This window comes from Delphinus delphis, chromosome 15 (genome assembly GCF_949987515.2).
Source record: "Delphinus delphis chromosome 15, mDelDel1.2, whole genome shotgun sequence".
NCBI classification, from domain to species: Eukaryota; Metazoa; Chordata; class Mammalia; order Artiodactyla; family Delphinidae; genus Delphinus; species Delphinus delphis.
In genome coordinates, this window is record NC_082697.1 from 13,215,712 (window position 1) to 13,231,798 (window position 16,087).

At 47.8% G+C, this 16,087-nt stretch overlaps 2 protein-coding genes across 9 annotated transcripts in view; one reads left to right on the forward strand and one right to left on the reverse strand.

Annotated features, from left to right (window-relative positions):
• SULF2 (sulfatase 2) overlaps positions 1-8,544 on the forward strand; it is a 139,701-nt gene extending 131,157 nt beyond the window's left edge. Inside the window, exons 12-21 of one of the 3 annotated variants that reach the window (XM_060030666.1) lie at positions 1,633-1,849; positions 1,974-2,070; positions 2,536-2,630; positions 3,533-3,592; positions 4,000-4,169; positions 4,372-4,514; positions 5,573-5,696; positions 6,394-6,427; positions 6,669-6,722; positions 7,685-8,544. In XM_060030666.1, coding sequence (XP_059886649.1) covers positions 1,633-1,849; positions 1,974-2,070; positions 2,536-2,630; positions 3,533-3,592; positions 4,000-4,169; positions 4,372-4,514; positions 5,573-5,696; positions 6,394-6,427; positions 6,669-6,722; positions 7,685-7,715 — 1,025 coding nt within the window. In that variant the 3' untranslated portion in view covers positions 7,716-8,544. The remainder of the gene's footprint in view (positions 1-1,632; positions 1,850-1,973; positions 2,071-2,535; positions 2,631-3,532; positions 3,593-3,999; positions 4,170-4,371; positions 4,515-5,572; positions 5,697-6,393; positions 6,428-6,668; positions 6,723-7,684) is intronic. The other 2 variants (XM_060030668.1, XM_060030667.1) reach the window with 2 other exon arrangements.
• Positions 8,545-9,124: 580 nt separating this feature from the next.
• The window catches only part of NCOA3 (nuclear receptor coactivator 3), a 121,194-nt gene continuing 114,231 nt past the window's right edge, over positions 9,125-16,087 (reverse strand). For 5 of the 6 annotated variants that reach the window (XM_060030674.1, XM_060030669.1, XM_060030670.1 and 2 more), the window contains 4 exons: positions 14,514-14,745; positions 13,537-13,711; positions 12,911-13,052; positions 9,125-12,592 (listed from right to left, as the gene is read on the reverse strand). In XM_060030674.1, the coding sequence (XP_059886657.1) occupies positions 12,581-12,592; positions 12,911-13,052; positions 13,537-13,711; positions 14,514-14,745 (561 nt within the window). In that variant the 3' untranslated portion in view covers positions 9,125-12,580. The remainder of the gene's footprint in view (positions 12,593-12,910; positions 13,053-13,536; positions 13,712-14,513; positions 14,746-16,087) is intronic. The other variant, XM_060030673.1, reaches the window with a different exon arrangement.

The following is a 16,087-nucleotide window of genomic DNA, read 5'->3' on the forward strand; positions in this document are numbered from 1 at the left end:
TGCTTTCCTCCCGAGTACAGAATTCAACCTTAAACTAATTAACTTTAGGGGGAAAGGCCTCAAATATCGCTCCTGTCAAATCCTGACTCTCAGCCTCCGTCCAGCTGAGCCGCCTCCTGGTCATTTGCAGGCCGAGGAGAGGTTCCCGCATTCAGGGGGAAAGAGGTGGAGCCAGAGTGTTTTTTAATATCATTTTTTTCCCCACCAGCTGTGTTTCAAAGAACTTTAATTCAAAATAATCAATATGCCATTGTGGCATCTTGGGGTGGCCTGCTCTGAGCCCCAGCACCTGCACGCCCTCAGTTTTCCATAGGTGACTTAGAGCTTAGGAAAAAACACCTCTCAGCCCCGCCTCACTGCCCACCCTGTGGAGAGCATGCAGCTCACTGCTGGGGAAATAGACTCTGAGAAGATCAGTGACCTCCCCAAGCCCCCCCCTCCCTTTTCTGTCTGGGAGAATGTGCTGCTTGGCTCTTTTTTACCCAGTTCAAATTAATGGGGTTTTTTTGTCTTGTTTTGTGGACTTTTACTGCAGTATAATTAACATGTTACATTAGTCTCAGGTGTACAACATTGTGATTCGATATCTGTATATATTGCAAAATGATCACGCCAACAAGTCCACTTAACATAGTTACAGAAAATTTTTTTCTGGTGGTGAGAACTATTAAGACGTATTCTCTCAGCAACTTTCAAATATGCAACACAGTATTATTATTAACTATAGCCACCATGCTGTACATTACATCCCCAGGACTGACTGATTCTGTAACTGGAAGTTTGTACCTTTTGACCCCCTTTGCCCATTTCGCCCACCATTCCTACCCCCCACCCCCATTTGGCAACCACTCATCTATTCTCTATGAGCTTGGTTGGTTGGTTGGTTGGTTTTAGCGATTCCACAGATAAGTGAGATCATATGCTATTTGTCGTTCTCTGACTTATTTTGCTTAGCATAATCCCCTCAAGGTCCACCTCTGTTGTCGCCAACAGCGAGATCTCCTTCTATTTGATGGCTGAGTAATATTCCAGTGTGTGTGTGTGTGTGTGTGTGTTGTGTATGTGCCACATCTTCTGTATCCATTCATCCATCAGTGGACGCTTAGGTTATTTCCATATCTTGGCTATTGTAAATAATGCGGTGAACAGGGGGGTACAGGTGTCTTTGAGTTCGTATTTTTGTTTTCTTCAGATAAATACCCAGAAGTGGAATTGCTGGATCACCTATCCTGGCTGTCGTGTAAATAGAATCATACAATGTGTGACTTCTGTATCTGACTTCCTTCACACATTAGTGTTTTTGACATTCGTCGGCATTGTTGCTTCAGTTCTCTGTGTTCGAATCCTCCATCGTGTGGATGTCGCAGTTTACCTATGCACAGCTCCTCCTTGAGATTATCTCAGGCCAATTCCTTCTTAGCTCTGGGACTTCAGTTTCCCCAAGTGAATCACCTTGAGGTCCTTTCCACTGGGGTCCAGGGCCCACTTTCCCGGTAGGTAGGTTTCCTGAGCCCCCCAGTCTCGGGCAGCACTGAAGCCCTGGCTTGGGAGCACAGCCCTGTCTGAATCAAGAGTCTGCTGCCCAGGGAGCCTGGCCAGCCTCCCAGCCCAGCCACCCCTCTGACCCCACAGAGTACAAGGCCAGCTATGCCCGGAATCGCTCCATCCGCTCAGTGGCTGTCGAGGGGCACCACGTCGGCCTGGACGACTGGTCCCAGCCCCGCAACCTCACCAAGCGGCACTGGCCAGGTGCCCCTGAGGACCAAGACGACAGGAACGGCGGGGACTTCAGTGGCACCGGGGGCCTTCCGGACTACTCAGCCCCCAACCCCATTAAAGTCACACATCGGTGAGAGTCTAGGGTGGGGGTTGGGGGGGGGCTGGACCTTGGCAGGGGTGCCCACATCTCTTGGGCCCCTGCCTGGGCCCCCCCAACGCCCCGAGGGCCCCACGTGACCCCTTCTCTCGAACAGGTGCTACATCCTGGAGAACGACACGGTCCAGTGCGACCTGGACCTGTACAAGTCCCTGCAGGCCTGGAAGGACCACAAGCTGCACATTGACCACGAGGTGACAGGAGTCTGGGCCGGGAGGGTTCTCACGACCCCGAGCTCGGCGGGGCCACCAGCCACAGCCGGAGGCAGGGAAGCCAGGCCCAGGGGAGGGAGGCCCCGCAGAATCCTTCACCAGGGCCGGCAGTGTCGGTCCTGGCCTCAGACAGACAGCTCCTGCCAGATTGGGGTGGGGGAAACAGCACAGCCACGTCGTACCCCTTTGTGATCTACAAGATGCTCACACCACACTCAGCCCTTCCAACAGGCCTGGGGGGAGACCTTGAAGTCCCCCATGGGCTCAGCGGGTTCTCGGGCAGGACAAGACAGGAGAATGACCCACAGTTCCTTCGGCGGGTGGAACCAAGGACCGCCCCCCCCAGCGCCCACAGACGCGCACAGTGGCTGGGAGGCCCCGCCAGGCCAGCCCTGCTGACCCAGCCCCCCAGAAGCTCACGGCCTCCTCTCCTGCTCCCTCCCTCAGATCGAGACCCTGCAGAACAAAATTAAGAACCTGAGGGAAGTCCGAGGTCACCTGAAGAAAAAGCGGCCAGAAGAATGTGACTGTCACAAAGTCAGGTGAGGAGGGAGCGGGAAGGCCCCGGGAAGGCCCCAGTGCTCTTGCGGGATCACTCTAGAGGTGCAGCATCCCCTCCTCTGTGACTCCTTTCATTATTTTTATATCCCTGTCTCCTTGCTTAGGATAGACAATTAGTAATAATTCAGATCCCCGTTGTCAGCCACTGGGCAGAAAGCACCGCCCCTCGGGTACCACCCAGATTCATGCACTGCTGACAGGCAGGCCCTTGATTGTGGAGTCGGTTCCCGGGAGGGAAAAGTGCCTCTGCTGACTGCCCTTCCGGGAACGGCCCACGTGGCCCAAGGCCCACATTACCAGCTCAGGGAACCCCCAGCCCAAGGGTCTGAACTCGCGAGCAGTGCCGTCCAACAGAACCTCTCTGGTGATGGAAGCAGCTGTATCTGTGCTGCCCCGTATGGTGGCCACCAGCCAACCACACGTGGCTACTGAGATCTGAACTGCGGCCACTGTAGCCGAGGAACCGAATTGGTAGTTTAATTAAAATTGAAATAGCCACATGTGGTTAGTGGCTACTATAGTCACTGCTGCCTTTCCAGAAAGGGCTTACAAAATACGGGTTCCCCCAGGGCTGGCCCTGAGCAAGCGTGAGGTGGGTGGGCACTGCAGATGCTGAGGCTAAAGCCACGCAGAGCCAGGCCCAGCCTCCAGACTTGGTTAACTCGCCTCTACCCCGACCTTCTGTCTGGCTGAGGCCTTCAGCCGGGGGCTCCCAGGTCACATATGGAGGAAGGAGCTGGGCAGGCTGCCACTCAGGGGATAGCACCTTCCCAGCACCACCCCAGAAGGAGAAACAGGGATCCCAGAGAAGCGCAGTTCGCAGCCACCCCACGGTGTGGCCTTGGGCACAGTGTCTGAAAGCCAGGCTGGGGGTCTGTTGCAGTTACCACGCCCAGCAGAAAGGCCGCCTCAAGCACAAAGGCTCCAGCCTGCATCCGTTCAGGTAAGGGCAGCGGCGGCCGGCCCTCCCTTAAGCCAAAACAAACAAGGACAAGCCAAGTCCTGGCCTTTCCCTGGGAGGCGCAGAGGCCCGACTGCCAGATCAACAACGAGCAGGGGTCCGGGTGCCCCTCTGTGGCCGGAGCAGGTTACTGCAGGGCAGGGCGGGACACAGGCCCCAGGGGCGGGTGTGAGCAGGAAGCGCCCTAGCCCTGTGCTGCCGCAGGAGCTAACGTCGGACGACAGGAGCCTCGTCTGGCCCCAGCCCTGCCAAGGACCAGCAGTGCGACCTGGGCAAAGGGCCTTCCCTTTGGGAACCCTCCAGGGCCATGACCCTGGCTCCCTGGGCAGGAAGAGGCTCCAAGGTGGGGTCAGGGGAGGTGTGAGGGGTGCGGCCCTGTGTGCCCCTAGGAAGGGTTTGCAGGAGAAGGACAAGGTGTGGCTGCTGCGGGAGCAGAAGCGCAAGAAGAAACTCCGCAAGCTGCTCAGGCGGCTGCAGAACAACGACACATGCAGCATGCCCGGCCTCACGTGCTTCACCCACGACAACCAGCACTGGCAGACGGCACCCCTCTGGACGCGTGAGCCAGCCGGGCCCAGGGCGGGGGGTCCCCCCGGGGGTCCCAGGGCCCCAGTGCCCCCAGCTTGTGAGTGCTTCCTGGACAGACCCTGAGGGTCTTTCAGGAACAGGCCCCCCAGCAACCTCAGGGGTCAAGTGCTCCGGCAGGAAGGGGCTGGCAGCCAGGGCCTCTCCGGCTCAGGGCGTGCTCTCCTCCCTGGCAGTGGGGCCCTTCTGCGCCTGCACCAGCGCCAACAACAACACGTACTGGTGCATGAGGACCATCAATGAGACCCACAACTTCCTCTTCTGTGAATTTGCAACCGGCTTCCTAGAGTACTTTGATCTCAACACAGACCCCTACCAGGTACAGACAACACAGGCTGGAGAAATGGGGCCCCTGCCAGGTAGGCCCCCCGAGGAAGTGATAACTGGTTTTTCAAGTCCCACTGAGTCCCTAAGACAGCAGAAGTGAGTTGAAGCCACCAGGAAGGCTGGGACTCTGTGCCATCTGCCCTTCCTGCGTCCGGGTACAGCCTCTTCCCTCCAACTTACGCACCTGGCACGGTTCCAGCAGGTTTTGTGGGATCTTGGGAAAACGCCTAGAACTTTGGAGGCTCGGGGGTCCTTAGGGTCAGGCCAAACCCTACAGACGACAGGCCGGTAACTAACACTCAGGCAGCCCTTACTCCGCGCTTCCCCTATATTAACCCAACTGAATCCATGCGGGACTGAAGCGGCCACGGAGCCTGGTGACTGGAACGTGCGTGTCCCTTCTGAAACAGATGGTCACGACCCAGCTTCAGCGCTAGAGCTTCTCAGTAGCAAGGCCGCGGCATTGCCCAGTCTTCCATGTTTCAAGAAAAGTCTGAAAGTAATCTTTTACACAATTTGTAAGTGCAAGCAACTCGATTGTCTTGTTTTGCTCTAATTACCGTACAGGCCACCAGTCTTTCTCCTTTGATAGGTCATCCCTGTATTTTACAAAAGGGGGTGACAGAGCTGGTAGGTTAGTGGGTCACCAGCGGCTCCCAGAGCAGGTAAGGACAAGGTCACTCACCCAGCCCTTCGCCAGATGGCTGCTTTTCCATCAAGAGGCCCTGAGGGGCTGTGAAGGAAGGCTGCTTAAAAATACGGGGCTGGGTTCCAAGCTTCTTTCCAGGCTTGGTAAATTTCCTGACCAGTGGCTCCAGGAGTTCAATGTGACGTACACAGAGGCGGTTTTTATTTTGAGATTTCATGCACGTGGGGCTAGACGCAAAAGGTAGTTCTAACTGTTCCAAACCCCAGCTCTTGTGGAAGTACAGCTCACCATCCCTCCACACCTGTACTCCCCACCTGCCTGAAGTCAGTCCCCCAGATGGTAGAAGGGGGCTGGGTGGGGGAGTCTTCACCTCATTGATAACCTACCTTTTTTCCAACCAGTTGATGAATGCAGTGAACACCCTGGACAGGGACATCCTCAATCAGCTACATGTGCAGCTCATGGAGCTGAGGAGCTGCAAGGGTTACAGGCAGTGTAACCCCCGGACCCGGAACATGGACCTGGGTGAGCAGGTGCCCCAGCGTGGTGCGGGGTGACCACAGGAGGGGACGGAGGAGGTCCTGTCTGAAGAGGGAACCCAGAATCACCAGGAGTTGGTGAATTCTCACCAGTAGCTATAATATCACCTTCCTAACATTCACCAACCACGTGCTACTTTTAGGATAAGTGCCTTCACTGTCAGCCCACCAGGGTGCTGAGTGCTTTACCTGCATTAACTGACAGGCCTCCGACAAGCCTCTGAGGTGAATCTGCTTGTCCTCGTTTTATGGATGAGTGACGTGACTGGGTCCAGAGCCCACGCACTTGGTCACACTACCACATCCTCTAGGAAATTTGCCGAGAGCCCACACTCAGGATCTCCCCGCTGCCCTCGGCTTTCTGTCCGCTGTAGCATAGGTGTTCCGTGCCCACATGTGGCTCCCCCGCTATGACCAAGGTCAGTGCTGAGTGACTGCAGCAGGAGCCTGAAATCGATAAGAGGCCACGAGAGTGTAGGCGACCTACCAAGAGTCTTAGGGACAGCTCACCTGGTAATTCAGTCCCCTCTGTCTAGGAGCCACTACCAACATCATGGGTTTGTGACAAAAAAACCTGAAGTGTTTTAAAGAAGAAAAAGAGGCAGTTATAAAGTTTGTCCTTGTTTGTGCCACTTTTGCCCTTATTTACCTGCTTCCATGTCGTGCATTTCTCTCTCCTTTAGGACTGAAAGATGGAGGAAGCTATGAACAATACAGGTATTGCTTTTGCTTTTAAAGCCTGACAGTCGCCCCATATGGTGGCCCATCCTGTAGTCTAACCTCAAGGCTGCACGTGTGAGGTTGGGATGCTACCTTTCTCTGGTCTGCCAGGGGCCTAGCTCACCCACCAGCGATAGGTGTCCACTAAGCGACCTTCTTTGTCTAGTTCTTTGGGGGTCACTTTTTCTTTCTTGGTGACGGTTAACACTCTTTCTCCTTTTGACACTCGAAACCTTAGGCAGTTTCAGCGTCGAAAGTGGCCAGAAATGAAGAGACCTTCTTCCAAATCACTGTGAGTTGAGGAACCAGTTTACCAATCGACATCTGGCCTGATCCACTTTGTTTTGCCGAGGCTGTTCTGCATGCGTGCCCTTTCTCACTTATTCCTCTCATCTGTTCCCGTAAGAGGGGAAGCAGTCATGTCAGTCTTTCCCATAAAATAACATACTTGGATATATTTCATGTTCTAGATTATACTTTGTCTAATACACCGTTGTTCTCCACGTCATCATCTGTGCTTGGTAAGCTCCAGGCCTTCCTGAGAGGCTGAGAACCATGTCAGTCAGCTAAGTGCCAGGCGTCTTGAAGGCTGTGGCTGCAGAGGTGCTACTTGGTCCACCGTGTCAGCGGCAAGGTGGCCTCATTGAATAGTTTCCAAAACATCCGTGCTACGAACTCCAGGGCCAACAGGGGCTGGTAGGGGCCAGGAGGCTGTGGCAACCTGGAGAAGTCACTCTGGTCTAAAGAGAATGGAATGGGATGCAATTTGAATCCTCTGCTTCCTCGAGAAAATCCAGAAACGTAGATATGTGTGACGATTTGTTAATGTTGGCAACTAATCTGACATGAAGTTACCATGCAGGCCAACCAGCCCCCTGGGTGAGCTGCCATTTGCAACCTGTGGCCTACGCATTTCTGTCTTTATAGGCATATAAACCTGTGTGGCTTTAACAGGAAAAATAATGGGCCAGTTAGTTAAGCATTTCTTTGGTGCTACCAGAATGAAAGCACTTGATCTTTATATCTCACTTTCTCCTTAGCCACTATCCTATCCAGATCTTTAAATGACATCTTTGCCAGCCACTGACTCTGTAAGCCAACTGACAATCTAGATGATTAGGTGATAGCAAGCCCTGAGGGATCTAGAAATATTCCTTCTCAGCAGCCACATCCTTGAAGCGAAGCTGACTCAGCTGTAGGACCAATTAAGAAATCCATAAGCAGCGTGGTAAATGAGTTTGCTTTGTTCCACAGGGGACAACTGTGGGAAGGCTGGGAAGGTTAAGAAGCATGAGATGGACCTCCAAAAACAGAGGCATCACCTGTACAATGAAAAACTCTGAATGACTTCCAGCAGACCTATGATGTTAGCCAAGAAGCCTGAGACACACAGAATTCGCTTTCAGTCAACGTGGCAGATTCTGGAAGAGAAGCATCCAGGAGTAGTGAGACTTGGGAGTCCATTTTTGCCCCTGCTTTTGCTATGGAGTATACCTCACCAGCTGCACAAAATGCATTTTCATATCAAAAGGTCACCACTAACCCTCTCTGAGAGGCTCACAAGGGAAGAACAACAGAGAGGTTTTCTTGGAAATTTTCCCCAAGGGTGAAAGTCACTGGAATTTTTTTAAAGCACAGGGTAAGAACCACCCTGTTTTAAATCCTCTTCTTCTTTTGGCCCTTCACAAAGAAGGAACTAGGAAGCAGGACAGAGGCAGGAAATGGTGACCGAGTTTCACAATGAGTCAACAGCACAAAAGTCATAAATTTATACTTCACACTAGAACCCTGGCTGCCTCTGAAGAAACTGACTTCACTGTATATATGTGACTATTTACATGTAACCAGCTCGGGAACTTTTAGGGGGATTTGACTAATAAGAAAGCCCAATTTTCAAGAGTGGTGGTGTCAATAAACGCTGTGGCCCATGTAAAAGAAAAGCCCGTGCAGTTGTAGACTTTCCTCTTCTGACCAGATGCCATTTCTCCCAGGATTCCTTTGTTATCTGTCCCAGAACTGATGTTTTTTAAAGTCCTGCAAAGACACGAAGTTGATGTATGTCCCAAGTTTTAATAAAACAACTGTATTTGTAAAGAAATTTTGTAGTCTAAGTATTGTCAACGTTGAAAACCCCAGCCAGTGACCAGCAGGTGGTATGAGGGAACCTTTGACATTTTCTAAAAGGCCACTCTTAGGAGTCTTTTGGGTGTGTTTGGTTTTTTTTAGTTAAAAAGCATTCAAGATACCACCAGTCAACACCTTTTTGGAAGGAGACACCATGGGTTTAGATGGTTTTTTAAAAGGGAATACATGGTTATAAATTGACTAGACTTTACCATACTTCAGGGACCTCAAAGGTAAGTGTCATATCACACCAGCTTTAGGACCCCACTTTTATAAAAGTATTAACCAACTGCAAAGCAACTCACCTTATCCAGCCCTGCGTCGTATACTGGGTAGTCCAACGGGTAAAGGTAGCTGTCGGAACGCTAGACTGGGAGGAGGAGGAACTTCGGCCATCACCTGGCCCAGCACGTTTCTCCCTAACACATGACCCCCAAGCACTTACCTCGTGTAAGAACAGGGCCATGCTTTCCAGATTTCTCTTAGCCTCACAGAAACTGCTACTATTATCTGAAATAGGATTTCTTGGGATTTAAAAAAAAAAAAAGTGGCACACTCTCAGCCTTCAATTTTAAATAGAAACCTTTATTTACAATGACGTCCAAAATGATCAACAAAGGAGTCACAGCTTACCACTCAACCATCTCATAAGTTATCCCACGTGGTTTGGATTCTTTGCAGTGTGGTTTATATTTTTTAAAAACAACATTTAATGTAAAATTGAAAGTGAATTCATTCTCAACACTGTAAGTCAATTCCTGAGAATTTAAATATTGCTCTCAGAATGACATGTCCATCTTCTTCAAAATTCCAAATATTGGAACGAGAGAAAGAAAGAGAAGGAAGGAAAAGGAGAACAGCCTGCTCACGATTAAACAGTCTGCCTCGGGGCCACATAACAGCCCCTGCTCCTCTGCAGCAGGGGAGAGTTCATCTACCCAAGAGGTTTTACTCCTGTGAACTTCCCACTTGTGAACAAATGCACGGATTCTGCAAATAAAAAGGGAACTGGACAGGCATATGGGTAGCTGGCAATCCATTCTGTTTACTTTCCAGCTGCATCTGTCTATGGATCAAGGAATTTGTAGGACAGCAAGCCAGCTATGTTCTGTAGTACCCCGCCCCTATACATCCCCAACTCACCTTAGATATTAAATACTGATTAAGCAGTCCTATTGATTGATATTTACACCTTTCCATCAAGATGCACAGTTTAGAAAAGTGGCATCATAATATGAACATTAACAATGGATTTCTATTTGTTTTTTTAAAGGAAGAAACGTATCTCCTTTATATCATTTTGATCTTTATAAAATATATATATATTTATATTTATATATCTTTGGATTCAGCAAAAAAGTAGGTACTGGAAATATCTCACATTCTAAAAGCAGATGAAAACATTACTTACACTGTTCACCCAACAGATACTAAGGTTTAAAAAAGTGGTGGGGGTGAGGGGAGGAGGAGTGAGGAGAGGTAGGCAGAGGAGTACAAAGAGAATTATCCGAAAAAGATAAAACGGGAATAAAGGTAAAAACAACAAATTATCTCAAAGACTGCATCTATTAAAAGGAAACAAAATCTCAATTTGCACCAATAAAATGAACAAGTAGAAAATATAAAAACTTATAATAAACTTCATTTTTCTTCCATATAAAAAGGGGGTGCTGCCTTCCACTTAGCCTGGAGTCAGGACTGATTGAGGAAAAGAATCACAAAACTTTTTGTTTTTAATTAAAAGTCAAGAAAGGGTAAGAGCACCATTCTCTTTCTCCCACACACGTGTGACTTCAACAAGAAGGGTTCAGTACATCTGATACAACCGTGTTTAAAAAGACAGAGACTCTCATTCAGCTCTGCCTCCGTCTCCAGACCAGAGGATGTGTTACCTAAAAAGTACAGGCCACTCGGATGGAAGCTGATGGATTTATAATCTTAGATTTGTTTTTAACCAGGTGGGGGGAGTGTGAAACTCAACTCCACTCTAGTGGTGGTTCTGGAAACACAGGTTTCACTTACTCATAGGTCAAAGAAATTAAATGATCTCACCTTCAGAGACACCTACAAATATTGGCTAAACGTGTGAAAAAATTTTAACTGGCTCTCAGTTATTGCTAGGAAACGACACATTTGAAATTCATAGCTAGTCCAAAAACCCAATTTCATTCAACTGTTTGAACCTGATAAAGTAAACCAGGTAAAGGGAATTAAACTTGACTTTCTTCCCTATTCCCAACCGACAAGTGGCAGCAGCAGAAAGGGGTGGGGGCAGAGCAGGGAGGGAATGCAAAGGCGCCCAGTCAGACCTCGGCTCTGAATCGCATGAAACTGGCTGCTATGGAGACCGAACTCCTTAGGAAATAACCATGATGCTACTCCTCCAATTCTCGTGGGAAAACATCACAGTAGTGGAAGGACAAGACAAGCTGAGCAGACACCAGGAACCACACACTGAGGATTCTACGCCTGGGATCTCAATGTGGGACTCAGGTCCTAGCAACCAAAACCTTAGAGCACTCCTAAAATGGATGAGAAGACAACGTATTCACTTTTTAAAAGAAAATACCATGAACTGCCATTTAATTTATGGACTGCTTAAAATCCAAGATTCTTCTTTGAAATCAAATTGCTTGATCTTTTAAAATCCTTGATATCTGGGGTTTTTTTTTAAAGTTTATTTCCCCGTATCTATTCTCTCCCCCAAAATTAACAAAGTGCTTAGTTCTGGTAGAGAAATTTTTTTTAAAAATTTAAATGTCTACATCTAAATGATCTCTTTAAAAAGCACTGAGATTAAGAGACTGAAAACAAGCGAGGCATCTCAGGCTGGGGGCAAGGAAAAGCTGTTGGCCACTGCCCCATCCCCCAGGCCACAAAATTCAGGGGATGACTTCTGTTGGTAACCTCACCATGCTGAACTTACTGAAATCAACGTTAAATATTTAGTTTCACAAACTCTGTAAAAATGAGTTGTTGTGACCTACAAAAAAAGGTATATACATATTTTACATAATACAATATCTTAAAGGTCATATTTACAAAAGAAATTCTATTCACAGAAACACTGCGAAATTCTGATTCAGAATGCAGTACCTGGCCTTGGGTTTTCTGCAGTTTATTTTCAAAAAGCATTATTGCTCTACCATATAGGCAAAGGGTGAAACCAGTACTTTCAACAACAACAACAACAAAAATCATAGTTCTTGCCCAACAGATTAGTTTAGACAAAAACTAGGTATGTGGTTCACCGTTCCTCAAGACCTCGAGAATATTGCATTTATCCATTACTTTTTAAATAAAGTGCATTCCGCTGCACATTAGCATATGAAAAATTGCCACTGACTGCTGCAATTAAATACTGTCATCTACTTTCCCTTCTGCGATGCCATCTGACACCAAGGACAATTCCTGGAGGTGAAGTATTACAGGACATTAGGGGCAGATAAAAATGCTATTTAGGAAAAAGCCTAGGACAACCAAGAGTAGGGTCAGAGCAACTCAACACCATCCTTAAGGGAGAACTTGGAAATGCCCACTCCCGGGACAGAACCTGACAGTGACAAAAACACTCGAGGTTGGGACCATGCGCTTCACCCAATACAGCAACTATCAAGAAACCGGATGTTCTAATCTCTTGATTTCTCCAATGTTCTCTGGCCCACCTACATTTTTTCCAAAGACTTTGGATAGCCAAGCAGAAAAAAGTTTCTGACACCGGACAGTTCTGTGATCAGTAACACTCCGTACCGCCAGAATCACATCCTGAAAAGGCAGAACGCCAAAAATATTTGTTTTAAACACCATGATACATAGGAGGAGGGAAAAATAACAGGTAGATATCACGCTTCAGCTTAAAATCCAGTCCTGCCTGCTCAAATGACATCACTTGAAATACCCTTGATGGGGATCAAAGCTGGTCCTTCCTTCAAAGCTGGGCGCCTAGACAATGATTCTTTACTCCCAATAATCCTAGTGCAGTGTCATTTGTACAGTGATTTCCTTGGAGGTCCTGGTGTAGAGACGTCAGCAATATTTCTGTTGGCAACCAGAAGTAACATGAGTAAAACACACACTTTGCCCAACAGAAAAGAATCCGTTATGTCTACACTGATGGCTTGCAACATGGCTCTGGCTGACTGATTCAGTTCTTAGATCCCACATTTCTGAAAGTATCAACTGGCCCAATGCCTTCAAACCAAAAGTTTTTTCAATTATTACATATATTTTTAAGTTATACATCCAAGTTTAAAATCTACCTAGGACCTTTAACATTACAGTTGAGGCTTTGGTTCTCTCCAGAGAACAGGAAAAATTTTTTGAGAAAGGTAAGGAACAGATCCCCCCACCCCGTACCTGATCAGGACCCATCGGCATGCCAGTCATGGGCATGGAGTTCATGTTCATCTGTCCCATGGGACCACTGCTGCCATTCATGTGCACCATGCTATACGCTGCAGGATTCCCCTGGTGGGCAAACTGCTGCTGGGAAAAAGAGCTGTAAAGAAAGTGGGAAATTACCTCTTGGGTCATTTTCATAACACAGGACACGCACACAGAGACTACCGCAATTTTGTCAATGTCGCTGTACTCAAGCAGAGAACATGGGCAAGAAAACTCTGACAGCCTGCCTTCTATCTTTCACAGCTCTCTGTACTCACTACCCTCGTGGAGATGAGCACAGTAGGAAGGCTTCTCAAAACAGATGAGCCAAATCACACACTCTCTAACATAAGCCTAGGACCTCTGCGCTCCCCACCCAAACAGGCTTGGCTGAGAAACACAGAGACTAATTCCCTGAACTTCTGGCACTAGAATGTGGCCGACTTTTATGAAGTCCCTATTCTGGGAATTCCCCAGCAGTCCAGTAGTTAAGACTCTGCAATTTCACTGCCATGGGCTTGGGTTCAATCCCTGGTCAGGGAACTGAGATCCCGCAAGGCAAGCCGCCCAGCCAAAAAAAAAAATTCCCTGTTCTTCACCTGTTCCTGGTCAGGGTTCCTGACGGCCAGCCCTTCATTTCCGAGGACTGATACATGGGTGCGGTCTGAGGGTGCTGCATCATGGGATTCTGGGAGGGACCCATTCTTGATGATATCATCGCACTGGGAGGACTAGGCCCTCGACCAAAGGCTGGATCTGGCTGCTGTCCCATCCCTTTAAAAAAGAAAGAAGAAGAGAAAGAAATTACAATGCTCAAATGCTACCTCCTTAGAATATCAGCTTTCTATAGTAACTTGAGGTTCTTTTTTAAAGGTGGGGGAATGTGTTAAGTATAAGGTATAAAGATGCTGCCTGCCAGTAATTCTTGCTTCTCACCAAGGTGACAACTAGAGCCAGGCTTACTACAGAGATGCACGCTGTGTGGATCCCCCGAAGGGCAGTTACTTCAGTGAGCTTTCTGTATAAAAAGGACACCGTATCACGCTGCTCCTCACTCCATCCCCCTTTAGAGGGCAAAGAGCTGTGTCCCCAGCTGACAGGGACGCATCCTCAAATGTCATCTCTGTAACAGATACCTCTAGCCCCACTCCCACCATGCTCCTGGAACCTCACAAAGGTATGACTGTAATTAATATGTCCAAGCCACCAAGAAAAGGAACTCAAAAAGCCCACACAGTGCATTGCTCTCACTGTTCGGAGATGGCAGAGTTCTACTAGGCTGGGACGTACTGGACAGGACCTGGTAAGTCTTTCTTCCAAATTAAGATGTGGGGAACTGTAAATACAAGACCTGGTGGGAAAAAACCTGAACTATGATAGATCATCTACCTCAGTGACAATCATCTGTGCACTGCAGTAGACATTTTTGTTCTGTTATTTTTTAATTAATTTTGTTTCTCTTGTGAAATAAAAGAGAGTGAATAGCATTTGCTTTTAATCTACAACAGACCTAGTGACTCTTATGTCCGTAGGAATGTTACTTTGAGGAAGACGTTATCATCCCTGACAAATTTACCATAATTTGGTGGATATGGAAACTGCTGGGGTGGAGCTTGTGGCATGGCAGGCCCTGCCAGGACTCCGTCCATGGTGGGGGACGCAGTCACGTTAGGGGGTGGACTGAAGGCCTGGGTTTGCTGCTGCTGTTGCTGCTGCTGCATCATCATCGCCACCCTCTGCTGTCGGAAGTGATGACTCAGCAGCTCTCTGCTGCGCTGGGCGACCATCTGGGCGTTAAGGAAACCCTGCTAACACCCAAGAAAGAACGCAATTACACACATGTGGCAAGAGCTAGCCAATTTCATACATACAGTGCCCCCATGACACGAGGTATCAGAGAGAAAAAACACCCAATGCCTTTCTATATAATTACAAAAAAGGAAAGGCACAATTCTCATTATGGTAAAGGCTTTCTGGCTTGGTGTGGGTTATGAGCGTTGGGGGAGAACAGGGACCTGGAAATTACTGGGGGCTAGGGGACGAAAGCAGAAAAGTCATCGGGCTTTGACATAGTTAGAAAACATTCCTCAAAGTGAGAGAACATTTAGGAGTAGAATTTGAGGACAAACTTCAAAAACTATGAAATAAAACAGCAAGAAGAAAAGGGGCAGGAATGAGACTATGTTTGGGGGAGAAACAAAAAGAGAAGCCAAAAACAAAGCAAAGGGATGGGGTTATACTCAGAGAAGCAGGAATCCACCCCAGAAGCTCTTGTAGTCTCTCTAAACCTTCTGACAGAAGAGGTGAAGGGTAAGGAGGTGACGGGATCAAAGCACTGAACAAGGAAGCTGACCTGTTGATTTGCCAGCTGGGAGAGATCATCACCCAGGATAAAAAGCAAACATTTATCCTCTTTTTGGAAAGCATCCTAGCTCAGCTTATACAGGAGATCTGACTATCAAAAAAATATATAGGTATCGGTACTTCCGAGTAGGTCTAACAGCAAAAACTAGGCATTTCAGAATTGTTGTCGTTTAACAGTATTTCAAACCACAGTAGGGATTTTCGTGTAGTCATCTGCCTTGTGCACACTAAGGAAATGCCTTAATATAGTGTCCACCATGCGCTGGGGGCAGACAGAACTTTAACAGCATTCCTCCCACTAGGGGAAATCAGGTCATCTCAGAGGCTGTCACTGAGAGTGGGATTATAAATTATTTATTTTCTTCTTTATACTTCTTATAATTTCAAATTCTACGCAGTGAGCAGGTGGTTTCACAATCCAGGAACAGAAAAAAGTTTACAGATTTGTTATTTTCAATTCCTGAAAAGTAAATGGTAGCTGTTTTCACAACACAGCAACTGATCACAAAGGGAATTAATTTTTTTATTAATTTTTTACTGGAGTACAGTTGCTTTACAATGTTCTGTTAAGTTTCTACTGTATAGCAAAGTGAAGCAGCTATATGTATACATATATGCCCTCTTTTTTTGGATTTCCTTCCCATTTAGGTCACCACAGAGCACTGAGCAAAGCTCCCTGAGCTATACAGCAGGTTCTCATTAGCTATCTTTTTTATACACAGTATCAATAGTGTATATATGTCCATCCCAGTCTCCCAATTCATCCCACCCCACCCCCGGGGAACT